This window comes from Etheostoma cragini, chromosome 13 (assembly GCF_013103735.1).
Source record: "Etheostoma cragini isolate CJK2018 chromosome 13, CSU_Ecrag_1.0, whole genome shotgun sequence".
NCBI lineage: Eukaryota > Metazoa > Chordata > Actinopteri > Perciformes > Percidae > Etheostoma > Etheostoma cragini.
Window position 1 is genome coordinate 14,440,335 of NC_048419.1, and position 11,765 is coordinate 14,452,099.

The 11,765-nt window shown below is 38.7% G+C and overlaps 2 protein-coding genes across 6 annotated transcripts in view; one reads left to right on the forward strand and one right to left on the reverse strand.

Annotated features, from left to right (window-relative positions):
• The window catches only part of trim3b (tripartite motif containing 3b), a 29,399-nt gene extending 28,564 nt beyond the window's left edge, over nt 1-835 (forward strand). For all 5 annotated transcript variants that reach the window (XM_034889977.1, XM_034889976.1, XM_034889975.1 and 2 more), the window contains 2 exons: nt 47-187; nt 420-835. In XM_034889977.1, coding sequence (XP_034745868.1) covers nt 47-187; nt 420-572 — 294 coding nt within the window. In that variant the 3' untranslated portion in view covers nt 573-835. The remainder of the gene's footprint in view (nt 1-46; nt 188-419) is intronic.
• Nucleotides 836-3,164: 2,329 nt separating this feature from the next.
• Nucleotides 3,165-11,176, reverse strand: trim47 (tripartite motif containing 47). Its single transcript, XM_034890285.1, has 8 exons — nt 10,910-11,176; nt 10,342-10,553; nt 7,225-7,270; nt 6,912-7,007; nt 6,486-6,710; nt 6,216-6,238; nt 6,005-6,126; nt 3,165-5,239 (listed from the first exon to the last, which is right to left on the reverse strand). Exons 1-8 carry the CDS (start codon nt 11,090-11,092, stop codon nt 4,710-4,712), a joined length of 1,437 nt encoding a protein of 478 aa, XP_034746176.1. The 5' UTR covers nt 11,093-11,176; the 3' UTR covers nt 3,165-4,709.
• Nucleotides 11,177-11,765: the final 589 nt, after the last annotated feature.

Below are 11,765 nucleotides of genomic sequence, written 5' to 3' on the forward strand. Positions count from 1 at the left end.
CACTCGTGTTACAAAATGTGTGTGTTTTGCTGACTTCCTGCTCCAGGTGTACAGTGCAGATGGAGAGTTTTTGTTTAAGTTTGGTTCTCATGGTGAAGGCAATGGCCAGTTCAATGCTCCCACTGGCGTGGCTGTGGACGCCAACGGAAACATCATCGTAGCGGACTGGGGTAACAGCAGAATACAGGTGAGACTACGCAGGCTATATTTAGATGGCTATATCAACTTGACAACTTTGAGATTTGATTGCAAAATAGTTTAGTTTTTTAGCAACTAAAAAGGTGTCATATTTAAGTTACATTAAGTCATAAAATGCTATGGTAAAAGGATAACCTTTTATATTAAAAGCTAAATAACATCTTGAGTATTTTGGTAATGCTAACACTGACAACTTTAACTTTTGTGTTTTTCTATTTTAGGTGTTTGACAGCACAGGCTCCTTCTTATCTTACATTAACACCTCAGCGGACCCTCTGTACGGCCCCCAGGGCCTCGCCCTCACCTCAGATGGACATGTTGCTGTTGCCGACTCTGGGAACCACTGCTTTAAGGTTTACAGATATCTGCAGTAGGCTGAGGGAAACGCTTACTGCTTGCGGACATAGAGCTGCAACGTGCCTGCACATTTCCCAGTGACCCCAGTTTCCACACATTTTTCCATTTTCATTTTGTGTGTACATACTTTAGAATATCTACTATTCAGAACTAAAGACAAAGACATGTTTTTTGCATGAAAAACTACCCAAATTCAAGTCTAATTAGAATATGTTATAAAGACAAAATAAGCTAGTAATCCCAAAATGTATTGCAGAAGTGATATTAATTTCCTCTCTGATAAAAAAGAAATTTCAAGAGACTATCCTGGTGAAATAAAGGTTAAAAAATAAAAAAATAAAATGCAACTGAGGAATAAAACAACTTGTAATTAAATAGTTCCATATATGATCTCTCATGGTCTTGGTCTGGGTTTAGGTGGAACAAGGTGTTGCAGCTGTATGTCTCATAAGTGTGACCTCACCAGTAGCCAGGCTGCCAGATTGAAGTTGGTGATACACTGCATTTTTTGGGGGGCAATGCAGCTGGGCTATACTCCCGGCAACCAGGAAAATAAGCAAGACACGGAAGCAAAAGTTTACAACCGTTTTCTTGATGATGCTTTGTAATTGGAATAACAATGCTCAGGCCTTTCCTTGAACACTGTTTCATGTCTGTGTGCTCCAAAAAATGTCCCTGTTGTCACTGCCTTCAATTCCTCATCAGTAAAAACAACAGAACACATGTAGACAGGAATGTGATGTTTAAAAGAACATGTTTCGCATTCTCATTTTGCACCTTATCACTCTAACAAGATCCCTACACAGATATATATTTTTCTTTTCTTTTCTTTTGGTAGCCAAAGACGAGCAGCAAGGAGCACGACAGTTCATAAAATAACAAGGTCTTTGAACAAAACATCTAGCTAGTCTTCTTCTTTAAACCAAAACAGACTTCTTAAATCTGACCCCAAAAGTTCTTGCACTTGTGTACCTAATGTAATTGTACATGGGGTATGCATAGTTAGGTGTACATACTGTATGGATTTGGTATCCATGTTCTTTCACTATATAGCCTACTTATTACAGCACTTAATGAGTCAACTCTGAAGCATTAATATACTAATACAGTAGGTCTTGCCAAGTAGTAGCCAAATAAATAACTTGCAAACATCAATGGAACAAAGTTGTATACACATTATTTGCTGTGCTTTTTTTTTTTTTTCAAAATGACTTAATTTCTTTTCTACATAATTTGTTCTACGATTTATTTTTCTAATTGGTGAATTTGAACGGTCTCCTCTTTGCCAAACATATTCGTACATAGGCCTTGTAACCTGAAAGCCATTCCCTCTTTAGCCTCTTCCCAGAGCTCACATCCATCAAACGGTCCTTTTGCCAAAACACATCATTGTAAGTTGTTGTTGAACATTGCACAAAATACAAATATAAGAGTTATATTGTTTGTAAGAGTAATATATGCCTCTGTGTATAGTTATAAGTTAACATAATTCAAAAGTGCACTGTATATTACAATCACGTTCTTGTTGTCACCAAGGTCCTTTATCATGGGTTTTCTAGTATTCATTTGCTTGGTTGTTGTTGACCAGCTAACACCAGGTTTTTCACCTGTTTTATGGATAAGCTATCTCTGATAATTGATCTATAATCCATTATCTTTCCAACAGCATTTCCCATTTAATGGAAAAATTGGACTTTTCATAAATCAGACCCATGTGCTGCTTCTTTGTTTCTCTCACCTGTGACTGTCCCACTTAACGTTCGTGTGAAATAAAGGAAGCACATATGAAACAGTTAAACCATCTTGTGTAGCCACTAGCCTGCAGTGTACTACAAGAGACCAGTCTTGCAAGAAGTAATCCCTACATTTATGTAATTATGGCAAAGGTCTGATTGTAAATAAAGAAATACACTATGAACTACTGTGCAAATGGTCCGTTTTGTTAAACAGTGCAGTTATGTTTTGTACAAGGGTTATGACATATTGTTTCTGAAATGAGGTGGATGTTCAATGCTGCTTTTTGGCATAACTTATTCACGTTTTTATCTTGAAGTAGAATAGTCATATCCTGACAGGCCTTTTTTTTTTAAATGCCCTTTCGCTAAGTGGCTATTTGATCAAAATGTCAAGTATGATCCGTTTCATGCTGTAGAAATTGGAAAAAGTAATAACAACTTGACTGAATCACTTACTCCAAAAAACTCAAAAGATGAGTCTACATGTAATCTTATCTTTGGTAGTTATGCAATCATTAGCCCTTCATTTTCTTTATAAAAACGGTCTTGTTTGAAAGATACTATTTTGCGCATTTCCCACAAATATTTAAAATATATTATTACGGCAAAAGTCTTGTATTGGCGTCTTCATTGGAAGACCATTATCTATCTTTAGAGACTCGCCTGTAACCCAAATGAGTCATAAAAGACTGAATCCAAATCTGTTGCATGAGGTCACACAAACGGCCATTACAAATGTTGCTCGTGATAATGCTTTGCCATGGATACCAAGTTGTCCGGAATGGCTGCCACATTTAACGAAGGTAATAATGACACTGAGCTACTAGGGTACACAAGTGGATAATAGAGGCTTTAAAAAAAAGGAAAATAAAACAATCATTTGTCCTGTTTTATTCTTGTTAAGTCTGAGAAACACTAAGCAGATTTATAGCAGGTGAAAGGGCAACAAACAGGGACTACAGAGATTATTTGTGACACTCAGGACACAGCTCAAACACTGCAAAGCTGAATACATGGACAAAACTCAGCAATGCAATGTATAGCTATTAAATGAGGTATAGCATCTTAGACAAACCATGTACCAGCAAATACTCAAAGCTAAAAAGTACAAAGTTATGCAGTCCTAACACCTTAGACGTGTAAACATAACTTAAAAAGGAGCGGTTTAAAATTGTCTGGAGGAATGACCAGTGTCAAATAATCAAATGTTTAAAATCTAGGTTTATGAATGTCCAGATGAAAAACAAAGCCCACTGAACAGAGTTGGATAATGGACTTAAAAATGACAGAACCAATTGGCAGCACCAGGACAAACTTAACAACTAGCAATTAAAAATATAAAAGACAGCTATTTAAAAGGAATATAATAAAAGGAAATTCTTGGTGAATGTGTAAATGCAAACAAAAAACATGAAACTGTAATAAAACTGTCATTCCGCATTCCATAGCTTTAGATTTCAGTCAAGTCCAGCAGGCTCTTGATGAAATGTCTTTAAAGTAAAACGCATCTACAGGTTCACCCGTCAAGAGACTACATGAGGGCATTAAGCTGTTAAGCTCAATTCTTGTAGAATATATATGAAGATGGTTGCTTTGTCTTTTACCTGCTCAGTTTTTAGGCAGACTGAAAAAAATTCATTAAAAAAAAGGTGCAAAATGTGACTCGGCGCAATATACAGAGGGATTTGCAATTTCAAAAAGGTAATTGTACAGAATTTAATATAAAAAAGTGTTATTTTATGATCAAATATCTGTACTAACGTCAACAAAACATGCAACCCGAGCCATTCCTTTGTGAAAGTCTAATCATTGTCTGACTGAAACTGACCTTGTACTGGAATTTCAGCTCCCAAATAATTCTGAAATCTACCAGCACTGAACAGACTGTTCTTCAGTCTAAAATGAATGAGGGGATCTTAATGGTCAACAACTATCAATGTGACCATGATGTCATATTTCCTTTAAGGTCTACCCAACAAGGCAACAGCACTGACTCTGCATGGCAAATAATTTGCCCCTGTGAGTACATGTACACTAGTATGGCATAGTGGTTGTTATAAGGAGAAGAGCTGCTCTAATCAATGAGAGCATCTGCATCCCAACAGACTGATTTAGAGAACACACTTCCCTAACCCCCCCAGCCACAGTAGTAAGGGTATGAGCCTACAGTGTGTGTCTAGGTTGTAAGACACCAAATTCACCTGGTAGACACCTGGTAATTCTTCTCAGTGTAATTCTTATTTTCTAACATCAGTAAGACCAACAACCAAGTAACCGCTCAAATGCATACCGTACATTGCGCCAAGGGTCAACATCACCGTGTCACTCAGGATTGATCTGTGAGAGAAAACCTTGCAAATCTGAATACACTGCCTTACAGAGTTAACCCTTTAGATTTAAAAACTTCTAGCAGCTCTCTCAATAATAGTGGCATATCTGCAACCTGCTGCCCGGATCATTCTTTCCTGGGCTGAAGAAAGGATAGACAGGCTCTTCAAAGCACGTGTCAAACATGTACAATCTCTTCATTGTGACAGCGTCATAGAAACTAAGGCGCCCATTGTCATAGTCCAGGTACACACCGACCCGGGGAGAGTTCCAGTAGTCGGCGACAGGGATGCGCCCGTCCTCTCCGTTGGCATAAAGCCGGTCCTGCAGAGACAGGCTCCAGTACCCTGCGGAGGGAGTGAGGCTGACGAAGCCCTTCCTATTGCTGCACTCAGTGGTGACTCCCAGGTACCACACACCTTTGTCCTTCACATCCACTTCCCAGTAGTGCTGTCCACTGGCATACTGGGCTGTGGCAAGGACACCACAGAACCTGGTGAAGCGGGCTGGCATATCTGGTTCCTGGTTACGAACACGGCCCTCCTCCACTTTGGTGTCAAAGTCTGAGATAAGCAGGTTTGGGTGAGCCGTGTCCGGGTCTAAGGTGAGGTTCTGAGGCACTACACAGAAAGAAGGGGCAGAGTAAGTTCACATTGCTCTTAGATTAGGCTGAAACAGGCCGTACATTTAGGGAAAAAGGAGAAAAAAATAATAGTTCATTGTTGCAGTGAAAGTAGGCTGACCAGACAACATTAGGTTGCTTCTATTGCAATGATTCAGTACAAAGCAAAAAGCTGTATCGGGTCAAAAGGCAAAGGGCATGCAAATATATGAGCAGAAATATTATCTTATTAAAACATGACAAAAAATCCATTGGATGCAACTTCATTCAACTTTGTCTCTGCTCACAAAAGAACAGTGAACACTTATTTCCTTACAGCACCATAATCAATAGTAGTTTTGAGAGCACAATAAATTAATAAACCCATTTTCTATGCACACTTGTTCTTAGCAAGGGGCATAGAGCCCATCCCAGCTGACATTAGGCCAGAGGTGGGAGACACCCTGGACAAGTCACCAGACGATCACATGGCTGGCACATATAGACAACAACTCACGCCAATCTAGAGTCGCCAATTACACTGCATGTCTTTGGACCGCGACGAGGGAAGAACTCAACAGGAAACCTTAGCTAGCCGGCAGGTCTGAAGCCAAAGTGTCCTGCTGTGATGAGACACTATTAACCATTGTTGCCACCATGACTTCCAAAATAAATGTACTTAAGATAAAAAAACTTTTGTATAATTTTTGTATTCTGCCAGTCTTAGACCTTACAATTCAACACTTTGTTCAGAGCATGCTTCCGTTTGTAGAGTAAAACTCACTGGTATGCAGCACGTGCATCATCTTCTTCCACATGATAAGCTGGAAGGGCCCTGAGAAGTGTGTAAATTCAGTGGGACAATTAACCGTGTCCAGAGATGTGAATGGCTTGCAATGGATGTATCTGTGGAAGAAAAATGGATAAAATTTGATCATGCAAAGGTTGATTTATTAAAATATATTGGTGTTTTTATATTCTATCAAATAACTTACTCATGGAATGTCTCAGCAAGACTCTGTTGGAAGAACAAAAACATATTTGAACACTTGATATCATTCTTATGGTTGCAGAGAGTTTTGCTTTTGGAAAGTCTGGTTTTAACGTGTAGTTCAAACATGTTTATTAACCTATGGTTCATAACACAAACAGTAACTGTTTATCTCTGAGAGAAATCAATCTCTACAGTGAAACCCTTGTAGAAGTATGGTGATTTGAGTGTAAAATAAATCTCCTTGGTGAATCAGACAGCTGATGTGACTCACCTCAAAGCTAGTTTTCCCACTGATGTGGCTGTGGATATCAGCAATAGCTTTGTCCACAGCTGCCACTTCTGTCTCCACAATCTTCAAGTTCTCGTCTATGACGGCCATGGAGGCCACTTCCTCCGCATCCAGGCTCTCAAGCAGGGAGTCTCTCTCATCTAGCAAGAATTGGACTAAGGCACCAACATCCGCCTCAATCTTCTCCTTGAGTCTCTGTTTCTTCGACTGGAAGACAGAGGTTCAGAGGATTAGGATAAAGGTTTTGAGGGTGAGGAGAAGTGCCAATGGTGGATATGTTCAGTGTTAACTTTAGCATTTCCGTGCAATGCCTTCTAGAAATGTTCATAAAGACTATTTGAACCAAACATACATGTGTACATTTCACCAGCAATAAAATATGCTTAAAAAGAAACATCCATTCCATACCCTCACTTCATTTCTGGTGCGCTCATCAGCAGTTATAACTTTTACACATTGAGACTTCTGCCAGTTAAGCTCCATTAGCCTCAGTTTCAACTCCATCTGTAACAAAACGTGTATATCCAGACACATGCACACAGGAAAACACAACATAATGAATATCACATTACAGAAAAAAAGAAAAAAAAAGTATTATATATTTAGTGAATAAGACATTTGGAAAATGCATTTCAATCTCTAAACCCTTGACCAAATATACAGAAGAAGACTTAAACACAGAAGAGAATTTATCTTAGCAAATTCATACATTTAGACTTACCTTCATGTCCTTCACAACTTCGGGCACTGGTGCTACCTCATGGTGCCTGAAACAAACAAAAAAAATACTTAACAGGGATGTACTATGAAGTAAGATTAGTGGGTTAGCAAGGTATGCTGAGCCTAAAGCCAGAGTTATCAATGTTCTGAAGGTGGCTCTTTTAATCTGGCTGGATAGCCGTGGCAATTCATGCTGCAAGTTTAACCTGGTGCAGGTTGTTTAGTTTTGGATTGAAATATGCCTTTCATTAATCTCCTTGGAAATAGTGTCAATCTATAGTCAACACTTGCTGTACGCGTTGTAAAAGTTGTGTGTTTTCTGGCCATTTGCCCTTGCAGGGTCTAAAAGCATTCATTACAATTGCAGGTAGGGTACCTTTACTTGCATATGAAATGTATAATTCCAAACCATCCCATAATGTTTCCACTTTGGATTATGTTTTTATACTTAACAAATTTGCTTTTGTCTTCCCCCCCCCAGTACTGGTATTGCAGACAATAACACACATTTTATTATGAGTAGTCTATTGGTATTTATCATTGAAATTGAATAAAATTAATTAACTTTGATTTGGCCCAAAACTAAAGTGACTTCCACATATCCTTTATTATGGAACAGAGTCCCAGAATATGCACATGTCACATTAGAAACGTTTAACTTTGAGAGGAAGGAATTTTCACAGTTAGTAATTTTTATAGGAAGGCGTTTAGAGCCTGAGGGAAATTGTCTGGGTTAACAAAAAAAAAAGGTGGATAAGGCCCTTCGTAGCAGTTCTGTCTGACTGGGGCTTCAAGCGGCGTGTGTTGAGCCAGATGATTCAAAGAAAGCCTAGCTCTGTCCAACTGTTTTTTGTAGTGCACCCCTCAGACAGTTAAGTGGTTTACAGGGCAATTGGTCACACCACAGGTGCCCTGTTTCGGTACGCTGTCTTCTTGTAAACAAACAGAAGATAGGTTTTCATTGAGTGCTTCTTACTAAACCACATTTCTTGTATCCTTGAGGTAAAACAAGTGTTCCGAGTTTATTTCCTTTGCAGCTTTTTTGGTAGAGGTCAAAAACTCCACAGGGTACCTTTAAAAAGGCTATGCGGGTACTATTCCCAGATGCATTTTCACAAACTGTGGGTGCATGCTATAGAAACTCTAACCTTAGATTTGTTTTACTTGCATTCATGTTGAAAAGTGCACATAAACACAATCCAAGCTTCCCGTTTAATTATTAATTCACCCTTAAAAACCATTTCCCCCGCCCCGACGTTTGCTGAAGTCCATGTATTGTACATGTGAATTTCTGCAGTGAAATCAAATGTCCTCTGCTCTGGAAGATATCACCACAGTTTTGATCTTTGGTTATCTTTACCACTTTCTTCACCCAATCACAGACAGCCACAAGGGTCGGCTAGGATTGTAATGGAATGCAGTTTAGGACTTGTTTCTCACACACACAATGATGACACGCAAAAGAGGGTTGGTAATGGTATACAAATGAGTTTGTATAAATACAGAGGGTGCAACTTGTGAAAAAACAGAGTGGTGGATGTTTCTTCGCTAAAAAATCCACTCCAAGTTAAAACATTTGGGTCTCAAGTATTTTCCCCTCTTTAAAATTAAAGGCAGTAATTGGCACTGTAAACTGCAGCCACAATATTTTGGAAAATAAGACATTTAAAATGTTACTAGTGGGATTTCCAGTGTAAAATATTGCCAAATTGATGACACTTACACTAGCTCTGACTACTCATTAAACTGTTACACGCTTCGCGAGACCAAAACAGAAAACAATTCTTCACCACTCTTTACAAAGACTAATACATTTCAGTTGGACTTTAACTTCAAATGACCATTTGGGTATTAACATGGACTTGTCATTCATTAAATTGTAAGCTTAATACAACAGTTTAACAGTACAAAATGGAGTGATATTTTGTTGAAGTTTAGAGGCCGGCTGATAAAGATAAGAGTCGGTACGTTGCAAATAGTGTGAAGGACATGACATCAAGGGCAGAAGATGATATGGCTGTTAGAAATCTGAATGGCATAACTTTGCACATATTGATGTTCATGTATATTCGGTACATTAGTAAATTCACTGTAGTGAAAAAGTCCATCTACTTTGCAACATCCATGACAGTTTTTTGTTCTTGGTGCACTCTTTCTCTCCCTTATATCCCCTAATATACCCATGCAGAGTAGATATATTTTTTCTTTGAAGACAGCAGTGACTTCTCTGGGTGTACTGTACTATTTGTACCCACAGTTGTGATGCTAACGTATACAATTGCCCAAATCCTTATTTTCTACAACACTCCCACTGATGTGCAATAAAGTTTTCAGTGTTATTATAAAAGTGGAAAAGACACATTCAAACCTATCAAAACGTTCAACAGCTACATGTCCTGCTGTTGCCGTTTCTAATTGGATGGGACATATTAGGTTTCCAATGGTTTTATGGCGCAAAAAATAAAACTGAATGGTAAATTGCTAGTAAACTCTGGTATATCTTTATCAGGAAAATGATGGCTTATGAACGGACAAAAAGACATGACAAAAGATTGAGTTCTCTCATTAAGGTTTAAGTGTAGGCATTAGCAGGGTAAAGACAACACAGGGAAAGTATTGCTTTGGCAGGTGAAAGGTAGAAACCTGATACTGGATGCTATGACAAAAAACAATTGGGTTTCTTATGGTTACGTATGAATTTAAATGGAAACCTTGTTGAAATGTTCAGAAACCTGGCAACAGTCAAGTCACAGTTTTTACCAGATCAATACTTTAATCTGATAAAAAAAATAAAAGACAGTTTCAGTGTTACTGTCAAATGCTAGGGCTATCTGCAGTTAATAATGCATGTAAATGCAGCTAAAACATGGCATGTCATGGGTTTAGGCGCTTCTGCATGGGCATCGAGTTTAATACGTCTTTGTATGGATTCATTTAACTGACATCCTGACCTATGTAATCTCAGTGACAATTAATTTGTTTCAACCAAACTTGTGCTTATTTTTAAGAAAGTGACAGTTATGCATTTGCAAAAGAGGTATATCTTGTATAAATAGCTAACTTAATACAGTGTGTCAATATTTTCCCTTTAAAAAAATGAGGTTCAAACACGACCAACCTGTGTGCTCTAGATTCCCTGCAGACCACACAGATGGGCCTTTTATCAGTCTGGCAGTACAATTTCAGCTCCTCTCCATGTTGGTCACACTTTCCTTCTACTTTAACGGGTTGAGCGGGTGTAGGACAAGAACCCAGACACTCCAAATCGTTCAGTTTAGCTACCAGGTTCTGCACCAGGTAGTTTTTAGTGACGCTCCTCTTGTTGAATACCTGAGAGAACAAAGAAAGCAAATGAGAAAGACGCAGATATCTGCTTGTAACTTGTAACCGAAGTCAGTATTATTTCATTCAGTGCGTAACGCTATTCCCGTAATCTGAATTAAAAATCTAAAACACAAAGTTAAGTTGTTATTGCAAGCTAACTTAACTACCTGCTAATAATTTAGCGTTAGCCAGCCATCATAGCAACGGTAACGTTAGCCAAAAAAAATGCACTGCGTAGCTAAGACTAAGCGTCAACCAAGCGACTCTTAGTCGCTTTCACGAAGTAATACGTTCACAAGTATACGAAACAAATTTCGGGGGGCGGTGTAAAATACATATAACGTTAACGTGTATTAACTTACCGCTCGGCATTGAGGGCACTGATATCCGTAGTCTCCGCCATTTTCATCCCAGTGCATGCAGATGCAAAACCGACAGAAATTGTGCCCGCATTTCAGTATAACAGGGTCTTTGAAGAAGTCCAAACAAATTGCACATGTGAGCTCTTTCCTCAGGTCGTCACCAGCTGCTCCAGCAGTAGCCATGTTTACCAGCCGAACAGACAGCAGTACAACACTGCCACTGCAGGAAGTGAAGAAAGAGGAGAGAGGGATGCAAGCGGGCACATTTGTGGTACGTCATTTCTTTCTTAACCAATCAAATTTCTTCACTCTCTCACTCTCATGTGGATATGTAAGATATCTTGCGACGAAGGTAAAATAATACCGAAATTAAATCTAAATTTAGTTTTGTGACATTTACAGATGCTGCTGACATGATATTTAATGTATTCATTATGTCATTACGTCAGTAGTTTATCTTTCTTTCACTTTCCTTACAATCACACCAGTTGATTATTAGGATTTGCCTGTGTAATGTAGGCTAATTTGGAAATGTGTGTGCTTATGTGAGGTAAGCAGGTAAACAGTCAGAACTGTTATCAACTTGTAAGCGACAAGTCAAAGTCAGGTCCCAAGTCAGTGAGGGAAAGTTGCAGATCAATTGTAAGTTCCTCAGGTCTCTGAATGCATAGCCTATAGGAAAATATATTGTATTAGAATAAAACGTCCTGTAGTCTGGGACGGCCTCGCTTTATCCTCTTGTCTGGGATGTGTAAGATAAGACATTTTCAGAATTACTGGAGCAAAATGCTCCTGATAAAAACATTCAGGACAGAATGTACCTAATAAATATCTAAAAGTACCAGACAAATCTCGA

What these genes read in the sequence shown, in the direction of transcription:
- trim47 (XM_034890285.1), bottom strand. Translation starts at nt 11,092, where the DNA reads ATGGCTACTGCTGGAGCAGCTGGTGACGACCTGAGGAAAGAGCTCACA. An exon ending in AGGGAATCTAGAGCACACAG is followed by an intron (nt 7,271 to 10,341) that starts GTTGGTCGTGTT and finishes TGTTTGTTTCAG; the next exon opens with GCACCATGAGGTAGCACCAG. An exon ending in CTTGCTGAGACATTCCATGA is followed by an intron (nt 6,127 to 6,215) that starts GTAAGTTATTTG and finishes TTTCTTCCACAG; the next exon opens with ATACATCCATTGCAAGCCAT.